The 21,393-nt window shown below is 46.5% G+C and overlaps 1 protein-coding gene across 1 annotated transcript; it reads right to left on the bottom strand.

Moving 5' to 3' along the window:
- Positions 1–8,188: 8,188 nt before the first annotated feature.
- LOC124686173 lies at positions 8,189–11,747 on the bottom strand. The gene is made up of 8 exons (XM_047220159.1): positions 11,195–11,747; positions 10,589–11,112; positions 10,398–10,448; positions 10,210–10,317; positions 9,088–9,183; positions 8,879–8,980; positions 8,734–8,793; positions 8,189–8,610 (listed from the first exon to the last, which is right to left on the bottom strand). The coding sequence occupies exons 1-8, from the start codon at positions 11,745–11,747 to the stop codon at positions 8,545–8,547; spliced, it is 1,560 nt and encodes a 519-aa protein (XP_047076115.1). The 3' UTR covers positions 8,189–8,544.
- Positions 11,748–21,393: the final 9,646 nt, after the last annotated feature.

Raw genomic sequence — 21,393 nt, 5'->3', positions numbered from 1 at the left:
TGCCGACGGTCACCCACGGCACAGAAAAGGCCGTCGGCACAGCAAATTGTGCACATTTTTTTGTTTTTCCATTTTTTTGGCACCAAAGAGATAATTATTAATCCCAATCATTTTTTTTGTTTATTTATTTCTCACTTGCTATTTTGGCGAACCCCTTTGCGGGAAACCTATATATATGTATAAGGGCGGTATAGAACCCCTTCGCCAGAAATCGAACCTCGGAGGGGGTGAATGGCCCACACACGATACAAAATACTTAAGACCCACACACGATACAAAATACTTAAATAACTAGACTCACACACATACCAAAGCGCTTACAGAACTAGACCCACACACGAACCGAAACAGTTAAAGAACTACACCCACACAGAGGAAGCAAACACTTAAAGAAACTACACCCACACACATGAACCAAAACACTTAAAGAACTAGACCCACACACAAACCAAAGCATTTAAAGAACACTCGGGTCGACACATGACCCGCTAGACACACGGACTCGACACACACATATTAATCGGAGAAGTCGAAATCTTCATCCTCGCCGGGGTGTCCTGCGAAGCGGTGGTTGTGAGGTTCCACAACCACCGTTCATCATTCTCCCCCATGTCGACGCCTCTCCTTTGGCGTACTCTGCTTCAACCTCGGCCTTCCTCTCGCCGCTTTCCCGCCCTCCTCTCTCTCTCTGTACGTACGCTTCTCCTTCCGAGAATGCGCGCGTTGCCTCGACGTCTCCGGGATGGTCTCTGCGCCACTGTGCCATGAACTGCTCGTCCGCCTCGGTGGTATCAATCCGCCGCTGGCCAGCCCTGTACCGCCGCGCTTCACCCTGTGAGCGAAGTAGTGGCTCAGTAGAGAGACTCTGAGCTTCCGTCAGAGACCTGACCTCCGGGAAGTTCAGTAGAGAGACGGCGCGGTCAACAGAACTAGGGTTTCGTCAGAAATCGAGCATCGGACCTAGGGAATGGCCCCAAAAGTTGTGTGTGTCCACATGGCATGCACAAAAGTGATTTGAGATGGTTCTATATCCAATGCTACCCCCTCCGGGTGTGCCCGGCTTCTCGGACATGGGGTTCCTACACTTAGGCAGATTCTGCATGTATAGGGGGGAACTCCCTCGGAGGTGAACCGGAGAGAACCTTGGGATCATAGGGGATGGTACTTGTTTCCACATGTACCTATGACCTAACCAAGCTCAAACGCAGGCATACGCCCACCGGGGGAACCCCGATGGGACGCAGTCAAAGGGGTAGACGGCGCGGTCCAACGAGAACTAGGGTTTCGTCAGAAATCGAGCATCGGACCTAGGGAATGGCCCCAAAAGTTGTGTGTGTCCACATGGCATGCACAAAAGTGATTTGAGATGGTTCTATATCCAATGCTACCCCCTCAGGGTGTGCCCGGCTTCTCGGACATGGGGTTCCTACACTTAGGCGGTTGCAGCGTGTATAGGGGGAACTCCCTCGGAGGTGAACCGGAGAGAACCTTGGGATCATAGGGGATGGTACTTGTTTCCACATGTACCTATGACCTAACCAAGCTCAAACGCAGGCATACGCCCACCGGGGAACCCCGATGGGACGCGATCAAAGGGTAGACGGCGCGGTCAACAGAACTAGGGTTTCGTCAGAAATCGAGCATCGCACCTAGGGAATGGCCCCAAAAGTTGTGTGTGTCCACATGGCATGCACAAAAGTGATTTGAGATGGTTCTATATCCAATGCTACCCCCTCCGGGTGTGCCCGACTTCTCGGACATGGGGTTCCTACACTTAGGCGGATCTGCGTGTATAGGGGGAACTCCTCGGAGGTGAACCGGAGAGAACCTTGGGATCATAGGGGATGGTACTTGTTTCCACATGTACCTATGACCTAACCAAGCTCAAACGCAGGCATACGCCCACCGGGGGAACCCGATGGGACGCGATCAAAGGGGTAGACGGCGCGGTCAACGGAACTAGGGTTTCGTCAGAAATCGAGCATCGCACCTAGGGAATGGCCCCAAAAGTTGTGTGTGTCCACATGGCATGCACAAAAGTGATTTGAGATGGTTCTATATCCAATGCTACCCCCTCCGGGTGTGCCCGGCTTCTCGGACATGGGGTTCCTACACTTAGGCCCCGCCCTTAAATAAAAGCTTCGTGAACTGGTTCCATGAAAAAGTAATTTCTCAAATGTTCCTCTTACTTTGCAATCCGTGACTTGTCTTATTACACGTAACTAATGCACAAAATAATCTGAACTGAACTTGTAGGGAGCTGATCCCAACGTTGAGATGACGAGATGAGTTGAGATGCGTTTCCCGGGGTTTTAACCGTAGAGTCCATACGCATGAGAAGTATGATGTAAATGGGTATCGCTTCCATACGGAGTTTCACCAGAAGAACCGGCCTAATGCAAAAACAATAAATACTGGGGTCTACACCCGCGGAGCCGATGATCTTGATTACTATGGAAGGTTACAAAAGGTATACGAGTTGACGTTCAACAACGCAAACATAGAACTCAAGCTCTTTGTGTTCAAATGCCACTGGTTTGACCCACACGGTGGAATGAGAAGCACCCCTTCCATTGGTTTAGTTGAAGTTAGGCCTACAACCACCTACGAGCGGATCCGACGTCTATGTTGTGGCTCACCAAACCAAGCAAGTTTATTATTTGTCCTACCCATGTCGGAATGAGGAACTCATGGGCTGGGAAGTCGTGTTCCGAGTATCGCCACATGGTAAGCTACCCATCCCCTCCGAGGACGATTACAACAACATTGACCCGGTAACATATGAGGGAATTTTCTATCAAGAGGAAGAGCAGTTCGGGGCTCTTCAAATAGACATAGGTCTTCGGGATCTCCACAACGATGTACAAATGCGTGGTGAGACCGTGGTGGACCTGAAGGACATAGCTATGCTCACCAAGCGCCATGCGAGCAAAGACAACATTGTCGAGACTCAACCGGAACCCAATGCCGACCATGAATACTCATATGATACTGATTTTGATAGTGAGGCTGAGAACCCAATGCCTAGAGATGAGAGTGGTGATGAATGGTGAGGGTCTTTTATGCTTAGTACCTACATTATCATTATGCTTAATACATACATTTGTCATTATGCTTAGTACCTACATTATCATTATGCTTAATACATACATTTGTCATTATGCTTAATACCTACATTTTTCATTATGCTTAGTACCTATATTTGTCATTATGCTTATTAATTTTCAACATGCTTATTAATTATTTTCTCTTTTTCTTATGCAGGTAATTGCCCAATATGAGCGGACGGAAGGCATCATCGAGCTCCTTGCTTGATCAGATGCATCAGCGGAAGCCAGGGCCGGGTGCTTCCAGACGGAGTGCAAGACCCATTATTCCCACCCGGCGTTACGAAGACGCGTGGACGGAGGACGGGGAGGACGAGGGGAGGACGAGGCTGGAGGACGAGGGGGAGGACGAGGCTGGAGGACGAGGGGGAGGACGAGGCTGGAGGACGAGGGGGAATGCACAGCTCCTTCTAGCTGACATTCCCCTCGCGCTTCGGCTCGGTGGCTTCGCGGTCGCCGGACGAGGAGGAGGACACTAGGGAGGAGGAGGAGGACACTAGGGAGGAGGAGGAGGAGTCTAGGGACGAGGAGGCTTCGACGGAGATGGCTCCGAAGAAGTTGCGGATTCGTGGGGAAGCGCGGGTTCCCGATGAGAGTAAGGAACCCGCTACGGAGGATGAGAAGTGGCTCCTTGTCCCAGGACGGATAGAGTAAGTAGTAAGGTGATTTCATTTTCGTTATGACACTTAGCATTTTCTAATGTTTGATAATTGTGCAGGAATTTCACATACACGGGGAAGAATGTCCGCGTGCCGGGGAGTCCGATTGGAGCTGCTATTAGGAAGTACTGGCCGGGGATGTACACTCCGATCCTTGGGGGCGAGTCCAAGCTAGCCTACACTTGGGAAGACTATGAGATAGCGCCTTACCCCGGCTTTGCTTCCGCCGCCGACGCCGTGATCAAGAAGTTTTGGGTACGTAATGCATACTCTTTGGGTTTCGTTCATATGTAGTTGATAACCCCACCGTGATAACTCATGCCTCTCACACTTTCTCGTTATGCTTGATTGCAGCGCAATTATAGGGTGGCGACCGAGCATAAGGATAGGGCGGACGTGGTGCTCCGTAACATGTGTCGGAAGTTGACACGGCAGCAGTGGTACAACCAGAGGATCACGTGCATCGGCCACTTCTATGCTGAGCAGGGCGTCAGGTACACAAAGCCTGAGATTGTGCAGGGACTCGCCCCGGCTATGACGATAGATGAGTTCATGTCGGTAAGTAATTGTCAATGCGATTCTATGTACCGCGGCTAACTTGCAACTATATTGTTTGTTCTTCAAATGAGTTTTGATTTTGCAGGTTGTACCACATTGGGCTGATAATAATAAGAGGCCGCCTTCATGGAGTTGGTCAAGAATTGGGTCGGCGAAAACCCCGATTTCAAGGCCGTGAGCGACCGGAACAAGGCCAACCGTGGTTCTCGGGGAACACACACTGCGGGGAGCAGCAGCACCGATCGCTATCGGGAGCGTTCGGTACATATAAAAATGGAACAAGCTGCATTTTTTTGATTTTCGATGATATGCATAACATTTGTTTTGTGATGCAGGGAAGAAGCTCGGGAGGGAACTTGGTGAGATGGAAGCGTGGACGCACATGAAGGCTGGTGACGCCCGGTCCGAACGAGCCTCGGCCCGCGCCCGAGATGTACTACGGCAAGGCCAAAGAGAACAAGGAAAGATGCCGTGAGGAGTACGCCAAGCTCCATCCAGAGGTGGAGGACCCTATGACCGAGCCGGTCGACGAGGTGGCGATGATCGTCGGCGGGGTCCGGCCAGCCGCATGGACGTCCCGCCTGCCTTGCCGGGGGTTTCAAGCCTCGGAGGAACTTCACGCGGATCAAGGCTACCCTCCCTCCGGCAGCTACGCTACCTCCTCGCGGACTACATGCCGTTCTCGGGTAGAGGTTGATGTAAGTCATCCACACTTTCATCCTCTGTTTTGACTCTTGTTCCCGAATGGCTATGTTGATGAGACGCATTATTTCGAAATTGTAGACTCAGCTCGAGGAGGCCTATGCGGTAGCTTACGAGGAGTATCTCGAGAAGGTTAAGGAGCATGACCTTGTGAAAGATGCCTATGTCCGAGTGGACGAGCAACCGGATGGCGGTAAGTTTCAATCTCTATGGTTGCAAAACATCATAAGTCCCCATGTTTGAATCTGAGCTATCTCTCCCGTTTCTTGCAGAGTTTCACTCGGTTCATGATGGCCCAGAGTGCGAGAGGAACCACTCCCGAGCCACCTCATCCGGGGCCGACGCCGTTGTTCCCGTCCAAGGAGGAGTTCTATATCATGTACAAGCGTCGGCGTCGGTTGACCCCGGTAAGTTGCTAACTTGGCTAAGTTGCTAACTTGGTGTGACATGGCTAAGTTGCTAACTCCCTCCAACATGTAGGGATTGGGAGAATCCGGGAACGACACTCCTTGTGGTACGCCGATGCACCCCGGTCGCCATTCTCTCGGTGCTTACGCCGAACCTCGGCATTTTTCTCGGTTCCGGTGGCTCTCGTCGTGGTTCTACCTCCCCGAGCACCGTCGAGATACAGCGGCCTCACTTCACCCACTCGGAGCTAGATCGTACGTAGCTAGATCGTCACTCGGGTGGTGCACCACCATAGTTTCTACATTGTACTAGCACATGATGACACGCTCCATCTTTGTAGTGGATCCGGTGTATGTACCATGGTCTTGTATGCTATATTTGTGCTATTTGTGAGATTTGATGCTATATTTGTGAGATTTGGTGCTATACGGTGATATCTCGTGTGCTATATGGTGATATATATGTTACTGCATATTCAATCCTATAATATGTGCATTTTCTGCGATTTTCTGAGCAAACGAGGCCAAATTGGCAAAAATCAGAAAAAACTGGACCTGGCTGTGCCGACGGTGTCACCGTCGGCACAGGCCCGTAGCTGTGCCAAATGGCAGGGTCTGTGCCGACGGTGACACCGTCGGCACAGTCAGGCCCAGCGCGCGTTTTTTTCCAGTTCAAATCAGCACGATTTCCCGCCGGTTCTGGGAAAAAAAAAAATGAAACTGTGCCGACGGTGAAACCGTCGGCACAAGGGGGCACGTTGACGGCAGCGGCGTGACGGCGAGATGAGTGTGCCGACGATGGGCAGGCCGACGGCCACCGTCCAGCCGTCGGCGTACGCCTGTGCCGACGGTGTCGTGGTACGCCGAGCGGTGCCCGCGCGAACCCCGACGCCATCTGTGCCGACGCCGGTACGCCGACGGTGACCGTCGGCAGAGACGGTGCCGACGGTGAGCTTACCTGTGCCGACGGTGCGGGGCCGTCGGCCCACGGCGTCTTCCCCGTAGTGACTCACGGTGTAATTATACAATCATGATGCATGGTGTCCAGGCACCATGGTACCCCAATTAAGCTTTGTACATATATGTACATTAACCGGGGACCACCAATCATAAAAGGAAACATGCGCACAAAACTGGGAAGCGATTTGTCTCTCCACTTGATATTTGGAAAGTGAATTCTCTCTCCTCATAAACCTATGATGCAATCTTGTACCTGGAGTAGGCGTTTAGGCTCATAGGAGCATTTGCACCCATTATGCAAAATAATTTTAAAACAATTTTAAAAATGTTAAAAAATTCTGACATAAATTTTATGTTCGTACACAAGTTTTTATGAAAAAACAACATTTTATATGAAATGTACAAAAGTGGTGATGCTTGTGACCGGCGGTGCCATGGTGGTCTTCGTTTTCGTGGTCGGCGACGTGGTGATGCTTGTGATCGGGCGTGAACGACGATGCCATGGTGGTCTTGATCTTCGTGGTCGGCGACGTGCCCATGCTTGTGACCGGCGTGACCGACTGTGTCATGGTGCTCTTCGTCTTCGTGGTCGGCGACGTGCCCATGCTTGTGACCAGCGTAACCGACGGTGTCATGGTGCTCTTCGCCTTCGTGGTCAGCCACGTGGTGATGATTTTGACCGGCGTGACCGGCGGTGCCATGGTGATGTCTGCCTTCGTGATCGCCGACATGCCGAAGCTAGTAAACGGCGGCATGAGGCTTTGTGATAGGTGAGGAGGTGAGAGGTAAGATCACCATGTGGATAAGTGGTGAGGCTAAAACTGGGCTCGTATAAAACCAAACAAACGGAGCCTCACGTTTTTGCTGGGCCAAAAGCTTCGGCCCAGGCTGACAAACAACAGCACAAACCTGCACCGTGGCCCGGCCCAACAAACACGCACATATATGTTGTACAAGTTTTGGTGCTGCGATTGATTATCCTTGCTATTTAACTCCTACATAATGCAAGTCCAAGTTGAATGAATGAATAATGGGCATGTATGTAATACAAGTGATATACAGATATATAGTCTGCTATGCCAACCAGTAGCAACGCTTACATAGATGCATCTTCATGTTTGGAATGCTCAGTAGATTCCACCCTTTCCTTCTGCCTCCATCACTATGCATGAACATTCTTTACCAAACGATGCAAAGATAGTTGTTTATGCAGTAATATCTAGGGATGGCAATAGGTCTGCTCCCCACCGGGGAGTTTCTTCTCATTCCTATCCTCATTTAACAATTGGGAAGACTTTTTTCTCATCTCCATCCCCATCACCATAGGGTTCGGATCAGGTTCCCATCAAGAAGCAAAATTCAAATGATTTTTTCATAATTTCATGATCTTCAATTTTACACACAAAAATAATAAACATTTTGAATATGCAGTTGGTAAGATGACAACAAATTAGTATCACATGTTTAATACTATTGAAATATACCCACCAAACACAATTTTAAAACATATTTTATGTAAGAGTATACCAACTTATATGCATATACAACTAGAGCAGAGGATAACATGGAACAGGGATAGGAGACCTTCTAATCTCCATCCCCATTTTAGATAACGGGGATAAAAGTTCCCCATAACCATCTCCTAATAGATGAATTTCCCATAGGTTTACGGGGAACGGGGCCCATTGCCATTCCTACTAATATCTGTTCCAGCAGATTACCATTCCTACTAATATCTGTTCCAGCAGATTACTTCCCTGTAGACTTGTAAACAATCAGGCAAACGAAAGCAACAAATCGTAACATGTGTTTTTTATTTCTTTCTACCAAGCCATGAAATGATTTTAACCTTGCAAGTAATCTCAGAACTGGATTACACGGCAGAATCTGTCAGATGTGCCCCAAGTTATGTTGCCAAAGAGATAGGGAATAAATACCACCTACTATCTGTTGTGGATCGCTTCAACAATTACAGTACCCGACCGATCATAAGGGAACGGTCAGGGGGCAAACAAAAAAACTGGAATAGCTAGTACAAACAGAGCTCACGTGGTCAGATCCGGCACAGCCTCTTTCCTTTGGTCTACCCTCGCCAAATCTAGCAGAGCCGACATGACCGATCACCAAAAAAAAACAAAGAGACGACTCTGACTACAACAGGTATGACTCGACAACAGTCCGCCCAAACTTCTTCTCCACATCCTTGGGTGTTTCAATCTGCAGATACATTAATAAAACAGATGATGAATAATCAATAAGCAAAATAGGACGAAAATCGTCGCAGAGGGATAGTCGTCGCAGTAGCATTGTAACTAAATATTTTGGGTAATAGACACGTACGGCGTTTAGGGCAATGAAGAGAGCCTTGATGACGTTAAGTGGGCTTCTCGATCCAATGATCTGCAAAATACAATCACAACGTTAACACATTGCAGATGCAAATGGAGTGATAGGTGGAACTGTGTGTACTACAGCAGAAGCACACCTTCGACTTGACGTTGCTGAACCCAGCCAGGTACATCACAGTTTCGACGGTCCTGCCGGCAGCGCACATCCCACTTCTCATCGGCCCAGGCCAGAGGTAGATCTTAAGATGCAAACAGGCAGAGATCGTGTCAGAGAAGTTCTGTCATAGAACAAGTGGTAAAGAGGAGGATAGATTTTGTTCCCTAACATGTGTGTGCGTGGGTTTACCTTTGTTTTCTCATATTTGGCCTGAATTGCATGAGCAATTGTGTGATCCTCATACCGCTCCATGTAGTGCAGGTTCTGGAAGCACTTCTCGTAGGCCTGGAAACAGAATAACATGTTTCATATAAGAGCTGAATTTTTCAACTGAGCTGTCGAATTCCTACTGAAGCATGAAAGTATTAACTCCCTATATCTAAGATTCAAAAAGTAATTTAACCTAGCTGCATACTAGGCAAGCATTACTCAGAGGGAAGTATGACTATATTTTGGAGATACTTCACTAGATAAACAACCCTAAAGGTCATAGTGGACTGACAAGATTTGTTTTAAGAGGAAGGAAATGAAACCCAATTATAAGACCATATCAGTCTAACAGATTTAGCAACACATCATGCATCAACAAGAATATATAGATGAACATACTCAGTAGTTCACAGAGACAATGTGCACGTGCTTCACCATCAACTGCATGGTACCCCTACATACCCACAGATATGAAGGCTCACACAATCATATAAGTCTGTCGAGCTGAATGTTTCATGTAAGAGCTGAACAACTCAGTTGAGGTGTTCAAATCCACTGAAGTCTAAAAGTATTAACTCAGCTTATCGGTATATGAGAATCATTGGTTAGACGGACAGACGCAGGATTGACAATTCAGTATGACTATTTGGAGAAATTTCACTAGACATAACTATCATATAGGCCATACCATGCAAACAAAATTAATTTTTACAGGAGCAAATATCATTTCAGTCTACCAGATTTAGCAACACATCTTGCATTAACAAGAATATAAAGAGGAACATATTGAGCAAGTTGGGTTCACAGTTCTAAAATGTTTGACATATGCAGAGGCTTCGCAATCAATCCTATAATAGCTCTGTGTACACACAATTGCGCATGCTCACACAGCTCAGTCACTCGCATCTCAAGGCAAACATGGACATACCACATGACCAACCAAAAGGACAAAGGAAACAAGCAAACAGTCGAATGGATAATGCATCTGAGACTGATATTTATGCTAACTGGGGACAAACAACCATTGAATGAGAGGGGGTACTTGTTTCAATCGCTCAAACATAAGTTCTATATGTGTCTCAGAAAGGGGCAGATGCTTACCCTCTGTATTGCAATCTTGGCTGTTGGCCCCTTAGCTTTTGCAAAACCTACAACACCATTGTAGTTTCCAGTTGCCAGCAATGCCGTGTATTTTGCTATTTGGCCTCCCTGAGAAGAGCAATGCAGAATAGGATCTTAGGGAATATGTATAACAATGATTTATGAATGTTTGGAAGAAGAGCATTCACCTTTGTAACTTTACACGTCCGATTAACATCAATGACCTTCACATCAAAACCCTGCAAAGTGTGTAAGGACCAACGTGTTAGTACACACAATACCAATAACAAAATTAAGAACATTGCTGAGGGGAAGCCCAGCCATATGGTGGCGGCTGCAATGATAATTCGATAAACTGCAGTGATAAAACATGACTTACTTTTCTGTACATAGGCCTCCTCTTCTTGTCGGTGAGGGAGTTCCTCTCCTCCACCAGATTCTTGATCTCCTCCTCCAAAACCCTGCCCTTCTTACCAAACGTATGATCGAGGTCCGCCAACTTGTCCTCGATCTTCTTCTCAATCGAATTGAGCTGCTCGATGAGCCTATCATCCTTCTCCTTATCCTCGTTGAACTCCTCCTCGTCGTCCTCGATCGCCCCCTGGATCATCTGCTTCTCCTTGTCGAAGCCCGCGTTGTCAATGACGTCGTCTGGCGAGCCGACCTGCTGGTGCTGGATGAGGCCAAAGTTGGCGGGGTTGCTGGGGTCATACGCCTCCTTGACCTCCATGAGCCTGACAGCCCGGTTGAGCTTCTGCAGGAGGATGAAGCGGTCTTTCCCGGTGGCGTCCTTGAGGCGGTTCATCATGTCCCCGATGACCCTGTACTCAAGGGGCAGAGCCAGATGGCGCTGCTCGAACTTGTCAATCTTCATCATCAGCTTGTGAGCGTCGTCGAGGTTCTCTGTCCGGCAACATCGCACATGCTGTTAGGCAAATCTAGAGAAATGTGGTCGAAATGTGAAAGTGGCTACTACTATTATTACCGGCCTCGGCGAATGAGCGTAGGAGCTCGGATTGGCGCTTGCACTTGCGGTCGAACTCGTCGGCGCGGCGCCTGACGGAGTCCGCGGAGAATCGCTCGTCGTCCTCGTCGCTGTCGGAGTCGGTTGGCTCCCAGAATGCGTCGTCGGGTATGCGAGCCTCCTTTGCCTTCCTCCGCTCCAGCTTCTCGATGAGCGGCTTGACGCCCAGGAAGTCCTCGGCCGCCTCCGCCTCCTCGTCCACCTCCTCCCCCTTCTTCTTCCGGTCCTCCTGGTCCCGCTTCCGCTCCCGCTCCACCTCCGCCAGAAGCTCGTAGATCACCCGCTCGTTCTGCATCGGCGACTGCGGGGGTCTACTCCCGCCGCCGAATCCGCCGCCGCCGCCGGGGGAGGCGGAGGCAGAGGAGAAGGCGAGGTGGCGGCGCGGGGGTAGGACCCGCGGGTTGTTGACTAGGTGAGGCGGCGAGGTTGATGCGGCGGCAACGTGATGGTGGGAGAGTACACGCGCCCACGCGGCGGTGGCGGCGGCGCGCGACCTCGCGGCGACGGCGGCCATGGCGGCGTTACTGCTGTCGATCGATGGAGAAGAGGTTGGGGGAAGAAGGGTTTTGGCAAGAGAGTGGAGCCTAACCACTTACATGGGCCAGCTCTTAACGGGCCAAAAACTTATGGGCACTTGATGGGATTTGGCTTCTATTGGCCTGGCAATACTCCTTTCTAAATTGTTATTTTTACATGTATGTACGTACAATTGTCTCAAAAAAAAAAAAACATGTATGTACAACAATTGGAGGAGTTACTCATCCCTTCTACAAAGCTTATTCTTATCCCGCTTCTTTGTTGATCTTATCTCTCTTTTGGATGTGCTCTGAGGTCGTCAACTTGCGACACTTGGATGATGTCGTGCAGATCGGTGAAGACTGATGAGGTTGTTCATATCACGAAGATATTCTAACCCCGACGCGATCGATCCGTGAAGAGGAGAGATGTGTTCAAGAATACGACCACATCTAGGATGTTTTTTTCCTAAATATGATTTATTTTTTAGTTAGTTTGATATGCATAAGTTCACGTATTAAGAAAAGCACGTAGCTTTTCTTTTAAAGAAATCTTGCCCTAAAAGCTCCACATCAACAAACTGATGATGAAGACATCCATATCCATGTAATGGAATTTACTATCTTAAAAATGATGGATGGAAGCGAAATGATGATGACCACATTCAAGGAATTATTTGCAATGATTGTAACTAAGTATTTTGCGGTACTAATGGGAACCTAATTCCGGAAAAGAAAAAAAATTAAGCATCAACATATCTCTTGTGACACTATATATTCCGCCGTCCTTTAATCTACAAATGCGTGTACTTGGAAGGATTTTGCACCTAACTTACAAATGGTGAAGCATTTGTGACGAGTGAAAAAGGTGACGCACTTCATTTTCCCATACGTCTAGCATTTTTTTAACTGTCGCCTAAGCGCGGAAATGCGACATTTTGGGTTTTACTGTGTTCCCTTGAACCAAAGCTTTCACAATCCATGTCCCGTGCCCAAGTAGCATGAAACAAGATTAAAATTTTAATTTCAACCACATCATTGTATGAGGCCAAAAAATTGGCGCAAAAGCATAACTAACGGGGAAATTATGAGAAACTTTCTCTTAGATTTTAAATTTTTACATGCGTGAGCTACTGGAACCGGGTTAATAGGTGAACCACTTGCAAGACCCACACACAGACATATCTATTGACCTGGTGGTTAAGAGGCGAGGCTCATAAAGTAAGAGAGGGAGATACAGACCCTTTCTTTTCACAAGTGATTGGTCCAACGTCATTTACAAACCGTTTGGTTGAAGCAAATAACACAAAAATGAAGAGGAGAAGGCAACAAAAACCACACATGGATGGGAGCGATATCATCTGCACACATGGATGGGAGCGATATCATCTGCACTCATAGAATGTAGTGGCTTAATGTCCTACGTTATGGCCACCAAGAAGGAGGCTTTTGGCACAACTCCATCAGTTGTTGGCATGTAATGAGTTCGAATTTGTTGCAAATGTCTATTTATGCTAAACTCTTATATTTCATATTTTAAACTCAAAAAATACATGTCATTTACTTATTGATATATCATTGTATATTAATATTTCACATTCATTTATAATACCTAACTAAGTTGAACCTATTTTTTCGTTAAGATAATGCAAAGAAATGGGTATACCATTGTAATATTTTTTCGAGACCGCACCGTTGGTGTCGATATAAGGATGTGGAGCTGCCGCTATTCGTAGCTGATGCCGATTTTCGTCCGTAAATGCGGGAGGAGGCGGAAGATGAACCTCACTCCTTGGCCCCTGAGGGTATCTGTTTGCTGTCTGTGCATTGGCATGCCCTGCAAACCTGTTCAACGCCTGAAAAGTTCGACAGTCTTTCTTCAAGTGTCCTGACTACCTCTTTCCATTGTTGTCGAGATAAAAGTGCATTTGGCATGGTCCGTTCATCATATCTTCGGGAGATATATACGGCATCTAGAACCTTGGACCATTATTTTGCCTATTTGGACGGGGACTATCCCTGTAGTCACTACGCTGCTCACCACTCTTTTGATAATCATCTCAATTTTTTCCTCCATTATTTCCTCGGAAGCCGGCCGATATTTGGCCGGGACCGCCGTGATCTGAAAACTGGCAAGAAAAATGCCGTCTGTTTTGAATGTTTCTGTTACGATCCTCCTCAGGTGACCTATGTCGCTTGTTGTTGACAGCATCCTCTCCATCTGCCCAACGATTCGCTATCTCCATGAGTGCTGCTATTGTCTTTGGATTAGTCATTCCTATGTCCTCGATGAAATCCTCTCTTCGGATCCCACCGACAAAAGTATCTATCGCTCTCTCGTCAGATATATTTTCTGCTGAGTTTTTGATAATGTTCCACCTCTGTATGTACTCCCTCATCGACTCGTCATACTTCTGTCGACAGGCTCTCAATTCCTCTATTGATGCAGGTTTCTTACATGTGGATAAGAAATTCTTTACGAACAGATCCTCGAACGTTTCCCAACTGTCGATAGACCCAGGTGGTAGCTTCTTAATCCATGATCAAGCTGCGCCACTTAAATACACTTGGATACTTTGCATAGCTGTTGCCTTAGTTCCACCCGTCAGTTTTACTGTTTCCAAGTAATCAACCAACCAAACCTCAGGATCTTGCAATCCGTCGAATTTCTTATAACTGTCAGGCAACTTGAAATCAGACGGGACTCGCGTTTTACGGACTCGTCGAGTGAAACAGGGGAGTCCACACATATCTTTATCATCTACTTCAGGTGACTGCCGACGTTCTCTCCTCTCATGTCGCGCCCTGTCGACCCGTGTTTGCGTCGCTGTGTCTCTTGCCGACGTTCTTGGGAGTTCTTGCACTGCCACTGTAGGTCGTGGACTATTTTGCCTTGCAGCATCTTCGGGAGGTGTGCTTGTACTCGCAAACGCTGTCCCCATGACTCCAACTCCTGCCAAAGCCATGTTATACAATGCCTCTCTTGGATCTCCTGCGGGTGGCCTGTTCGCCAGTATGAAGGCATGTGTCACCATATATCCTGCTTCCGGGGTTTTAGGGATAATGTTTCCTCTTGTGTCGATCGACATGAAGGACATGTCGAGGTTCTGGATCAGATGCTCCCTCTCTGCCTCTGGTATGTTCTGCAGTCGAGATCTTCCCCTTGTTCAACGTGATTTTGTACTCGGCAAATAAAAATCACATGATATAGTGGTGTGTATGAAGTGCAAATACAGAAGGTGCAACTGTCAAAGTTGGATACTTTCTCAAGAAAATGAGATCTGGTTGGTCGTATAAATACGTGTGCCTGCCTATGCTAATCTATTATTTAAGCGTGTGATGATATACATGCACATCGATTGATCCTTTCATCCTTGCTAGCTAACGATGTGACATGGGTCATGGACGTATACGTACGTGTACATGTTCATGGTATGCATCCAGGCCAGGCTTGGAAGCGGAAGCGTCTCGGAGGTCGAGTGCAACACGTCCGTGTTCTTGCGCCACGTCCGCGTCGTGTGCGTCCCGCACCACCCTCGTGCCGGTCGATCGGAAATCTGGTTAACTGATGAATGATCGAGGCTCTGGCTAGCTGCGGGATAAGATAAGCACGTCTCCTGCGGCCGAGCCGTAAATAAAGCAACAGTATAACAACTCTGCAACGGCGCCCGTGCACTCGCCTATAAATTGAGCTGAGCAGCTGAACGTGGACGAGGAGAAAACAGACGGCAGCGGACGACGCGCCTAACAAGAGACTTGGGGCAGTGGACGCGCGCCACACAAGCTGAAGACGAAGGTTGCCCATCGCGGACGTTCGCAACACGGTGTGTCTGGCAGCGACACGACGCCGCGCCATGATGCACATCAAGCGTCAAGGGTAGCCGTCAGGCGCTACCCGCAACACTGACGAGGCAAGCCATCACATCGACCATGGCCGTGGACGCCCTGCTCCTTCACGCCACCACAGTCCGCGGCGAACAAGATTGACTCTGTCGACGAGGATGTCGCAGCTGGAGCTTCTTATATGCAGCCCATCGGCGTGCACTTGTGATGCCGGCGGCCGTAGAAATGGAGGCCGCGCCACCGGAATGAGATACATTTCCTCCTTCCTAATAACCATTTTAGTTGTACTGAGCCGCATGTACGTACAAGGCGCAGTCCACCAGGAAGCGGAGATGAAGGCAGTGGCTGATGCGGCCACGGAGCCGGGGCAGCGGACGCGCCCCGCAACATGAAGACGTACGGAGGTGTTGTGGTGACCCGGCATATCACTGCATGGTGTAGTATGCAAGTCTGATATAACACCAATGAAACACCGTTCCACTAGTATTACATCGCTCAGAGTGGTACAACAGAAACATATGCGGGTCCAAGGCATGTCTATAGAATTACAACTCCGACTCTGTTACAGAAGATCAGCACAGCCTCCTACTTTACAATGAGGTAAAACTGCAAATAAACGCAAGAAAAACGACTCGTAGTCTAATCCTATCACGAACTCCCGTGGTAGAATATTTAACTAGCTAAAGAGGCTAATAATAGATTCTAGCTAAATAGGAGCTAGGTTTAGGAAACTAGTTCCTTTCTATTGCTAATCTAGGTTTTCTCTTTGTTGAATGTGGTATCAGACTCTCCTGACATGGACCTGTCCCTTGAAGTAGTTGTTGACTCCTCGGCCTTCGAGTTGCATTGTAGATCCTCCTTTGATGCCTCCATACCTAAGCAGGGGATTTAAGAGTGAGATGAGTACGAGCGTACTCAACAAGTTCATTATAGGAAAGAGGTGTTTAATGCACTAGCTACAGCATTAGACCAGAAAGTCCAATACTAATGCAGGTTTTCATAACCATTTCTTCAAAAGGTTGCTTTTATTCAGAAGAGCTATGTCCGTCAGCCTTCACCGGTTGACTAGAACTTCATGGAGTTTCTTTCCGGCAGCGTTCGCAGTTCCATATCCCGGAACAGGAGTGACTGGTCACAATTCGTTACACTCTGCAGAGGTGTGTTTCTTTACCCATAAGAGATCTTAACCTTGGTGCCAATCGGGCAGCTTTCCCGTCCACACTTCCTTTGGTGTGAGGCCCGGTATAAGGTCCTAGTCAATCATGTTCCTCCGCTACCTCGAACACCCACCCTTTGTTGCATACCCCGACCCTGGGTCCTCGTCGGTCCCATTATTCCCACTCACGGGTGAACCCCGACCACGACAACAGTTCTGGGCTCTTACCATAAACTCCTTCGTTGGTAGCTGCAACCCATCATAGACCGCAATACCGTGGGGACTTAGGACTCCCCAGCCTCACCGCTTGCTCCTTCGGGTGACAAGTGTATTACGGACTATGCCGTGGGGACTTAGGACTCCCCAGCCTCACCGCTTGCCCCCTTGGATTACAAGTGTACTACGGTAAAGCGCATCCGTTGATGAACGAGAGGTGGAAACACTTTTGACTACTCCGTCCCATTCCAGATCTTATGGTGAACACGGTTTATACGGCACAAGAATCACTGGACGACATTTGTTGTTAATCCTAGATGGATATAAACCCTTGCAATGGAACCTCCACCATATCAACACAATCCATGGTTCCATTGCCCACCACATAGTCATATTCATAGTTATGAAAATAGTGGTTTTGCTTTTTTATGCAATAGTGATAAACATAGTACTTTGCAAGTAATTTGGTAAAAATACTCAAATGACATGAGCAAGCGATGAACTTGCCTTTCTTGACTGCAAGATTATGCAGGCAAGGTCTTCGATACGCATTAACTCCAAATTCTGAAATAGCATCATCGTCCGGTAAGGACGATGTTTAAAAGATTGGCAAGAATGCAATAATGCATAAGTATGAGATGCAATCGCTCTAAACGTGACCTAACCCCGACGATTTAGGATTAGTGAGTTGTATTGATTTGGTTTAGGGTGTGTTGCACTTTTAGAGTGATTCACAAACAAGGTTTTTAATCATGTGTGGTTACTTGGTATTATAAATAGGTAGATAATAAAGCATAGTAATCAATTGAGCACACAAAGAATGATAATTGGCATAATGTTAACAAGTAAAGAACAGTGGTCAGTTTTAGTACTATATGGCATGGTTAATGATTACTTATTATATAATTCAAAAGAATAACTTTTGAAGAACATGTTCTCATATAAAGAACAAGTATGATAATTAGGTTTGTGGGGTTCTATGGTTTTCTATGGTTCTAATTGGTTTCTGGAGTAAGTAGTAGATGGATCCTAATCCAATGGTTGGATTTATCAGCATCTAGAAGTTGTAAAGGTTGAGCTAAGCCTAAGCATCTTAAGCAATTATTTACACATGGGTGCTATCAAGGTTTGTTATACCTTACTGGTGATAGATGGCTATTGTCTATTGATCCTATTAGGCAGGGTTGATATTGAGTTTATGTTTACTTCAAAAGAATAACTTTTGAAGAACATACTTCTTTAGTAATAAGAAGTATAGCAATTAGGGTTGAGGTTGTCTAGGGTTTGCTATTTTATCCACTAAGTAAGGAATGAATGACTCCTAATTATGATGGTTGATAAGTATCCAACACTGGTAGGGTTTAGTGGAATATGGTTAGGTGATGCTAAATAATTGGTATGGTTGCTACTAGGGTTCATCACAATGGTGTGATGCTAAGCATGGATAGTTGATGATGATGGTTTTGGTAATAGAATCTAGGGTTTACACTTGGTTCACCCTACTTGATTATCTAGGTCTTATGAAGATGAACACATGGAATACCCATATATTAGTGATAGGTCTTCTACATTTTATGTGGCCAAGACATGTATTTAGTTGCTACTATGGTTCTACGATTTGAAAGAAGGTACCATGATCACATGTTCTAACCTAGTGTTTAGGTTAGAAACAATTTAAGGTTCTCATGTAATAATGGAACTAGGGTTCCTAATGGGGTTAGGTTTTCTCATTAAATGATAGGTTTCTAGTTTTCTCCCCTTATGGAACTAGGGTTTTTTAGTTACCCTAAAATTCTTGAATTAATAACTTGTTTGCAAAGTTAAAGTTATTAATAATTTTGAAATAAAAATAATATTGGATTTGGCATTTTTCTATTTTAGAACAATTAATAATTAAGACAATTAGGGTTTAAATCCTTATAATAAGGATTTAATAAAATAACAAATAAAGAAATTAGTTTTAAAGTTTTCTTTATTTGTTTACTGGTTTCTTTTTAATTTTTAAAGTTTTCCTTATTTATTGAATTTTAATTCAATCAAGTATAAAAGAAAAGACTTAATTAATGAGTTTAAAATAATTAAATTTTTATTGAAAATAAAAATTCTATATTATATTTTTATTGGGTAGATTTTATTTTTAGGAACATTTTGATATTTAATTTGTATTTTTCTGAATTTTAATGAATTTTCTAAATTTACTTGAAGTTGCAGTAATTAAATAGGATTTGAATTTAAAACAAACAGAATACTAAATCTACCTGGCTTTCTACCCACAGAGACACTGACATGTGGGCCAGAGGTCCACGTCAGACGCCACGCAAGCGTGGACCAAGTCAAAATCGTTGGCTGTTCATGGCTTACGGTGACCGGCGTCCAGTCGCCGATGGTCGCCGGCGTTGCCGTTTTCCCGCGGGGGCGTGTGTAGGTGCGTTGGAAAGAGGGCGACGAGACGAACGCGATGGTGGTTGCGCCGCTCCGAATAGGTCATCGGAGCATGCCCAGCGGTGAGGTACCGCGGCGGCGCACTCCGGCCATCTATCTAATGCTAGCTATTCGCATCAATAACTCGAAATAATGAGCTCCAGAGATGTGCAAGATCAACCTGAGGCTGTTGGTGAGCTCGGTGAAGCTCAGGGAGGCTTGGTACGCCGGAATTCGCAGCTGCCAGTGTCGGAGAAGATGATCTCGCCGGCGTCGATTTCGGGTGCCTCAGCTCAATTCCTCCCGTGGACTGGGCTTGTCGACGACGGCGGTCACGATGGTATGCTCTGCTTGGCTCAGGGAGGCCTCTATCGCCGGCGTTAATGGAGACTGGCGGAGCCAGGTTTCGGCATAGATGAATCGTGGAGAGGAAATAGGGGAAACGGAGCTATTTCGTTGTCCAGGGTACTTATAGGGCTCGGTGGCATGCCTCGTCACGCATTGGAGCCCTGGGACGTCGACAGCGAGAGAGGGAAGGAAGGCACGGCGTCGTGCTGGCCGGCATGCGGGAGGAAGGGGATGAGGATGACTTCCTCCACGATATTTTAACGAAGGGTTATTTGGGCTGTTAGGTGGGCTGGTTATGGGCTGCTGCTGGGCTTCCTAGTTGGGCTACTACGGCCAGGTAAGCCCCTCTCCATTTTTCTCTGTTTTCTTATTATTATTCTGTTTTGAATTCTGTTTTAACTTTGCTTATTTAAATTCAGTTTTGAATTCAATCTCCTTTGTAGGATTTGCTTGTTTGAATTACTACTGGAATATATTCAAGGAACTTAAAAGATTGTTGTGGTGCATTAGCAATTTTAATACTGTTCCTAGAACATTGGTTGATTAATTTACTATTTGGCTTTGAATTAAGTACCCATATGACATGAATTTGATTATTATCTTGGAGGGACTCAAAGTAGTTTCCAAGGTGATATTGTTCTTATTTGATGACATGTAGGGTTTTATTGGGTATTACTTTGTAAAGAACAAGTCACCAAGTAAGACTTGTTTATGGAGTTATATTAAGTAAGTGACTAAGTCGCTGAAGCCAAGATCCGGGGGACAGATCTCTGTTCCGGCACCCGCCGGAGCGGGGAAGTGCCCCCGGAAGGCTTCTCCATCGACACCGCCGCCATCTCCACCGCCATCTTCATCACCGCCGTCGCTCCCATGAGGAGTGAGTAGTTCTCCATCGAGGCTCTGGGCTGCACCGGTAGAGCTATGTGGTTCATCTCTCTCCTATGTGCTTCAATACAATAATCTCATGAGCTGCCTTACATGATTGAGATTCATATGATGATGCTTGTAATCTAGATGTCATTATGCTAGTCAAGTGAGTTTTACTTATGTGATCTCCGGAGACTCCTCGTCCCACGTGTGTAAAGGTGACAAGTGGTGTGCACCGTGTGGGTCTCTTAGGCTAGATTTCACAGTAATACTTACTCAATGTTGAATGGCATAGTGAGGTGCTTATTTATATCTCTTTATGATTGCAGTGATGTTTGTATCACAATTTATCTATGTGCTACTCTAGTGATGTGTTATTAAAGTAGTTTTATTCCTCCCGCATGTGTGCAAAGGTGACAAGCAGTGTGCACCGTGTTAGTACTTGGTTTATGCTATGATCATGATCTCTTGTAGATTGCGAAGTTAACTATTGCTATGATAATATTGATGTGATCTATTCCTCCTACATATGCATGAAGGTGACAAGCAGCATGCTATGCTAGTACTTGGTTTAGTCTCGTTGATCTATCTTACACTAAAGGTTACTTAAACATGAGCATTATTGTGGAGCTTGTTAACTCCGGCATTGAGGGTTCGTGTAATCCTACGCAATGTGTTCATCATCCAACAAAAGTGTAGAGTATGCATTTATCTATTCTCTTATGTGATCAATGTTGAGAGTGTCCACTAGTGAAAGTGTAATCCCTAGGCCTTGTTCCTAAATACAGTACTAC

The sequence above is a fragment of the Lolium rigidum genome, chromosome 2 (assembly GCF_022539505.1).
Source record: "Lolium rigidum isolate FL_2022 chromosome 2, APGP_CSIRO_Lrig_0.1, whole genome shotgun sequence".
NCBI lineage: Eukaryota > Viridiplantae > Streptophyta > Magnoliopsida > Poales > Poaceae > Lolium > Lolium rigidum.
Note: the sequence above shows the minus strand (reverse complement) of the source record. Positions and strands in the feature narration are given on the sequence as shown.

Excerpts from the sequence above, each read along its gene's own strand:
- LOC124686173 (XM_047220159.1), bottom strand. The coding sequence starts at position 11,747 with ATGGCCGCCGTCGCCGCGAGGTCGCGCGCCGCCGCCACCGCCGCGTGG. Across the intron at positions 10,449-10,588 it reads GGAGGCCTATGTACAGAAAA|GGTTTTGATGTGAAGGTCAT; the intron begins GTAAGTCATGTT and ends CACACTTTGCAG. Across the intron at positions 10,318-10,397 it reads GGACGTGTAAAGTTACAAAG|GGAGGCCAAATAGCAAAATA; the intron begins GTGAATGCTCTT and ends TGCTCTTCTCAG.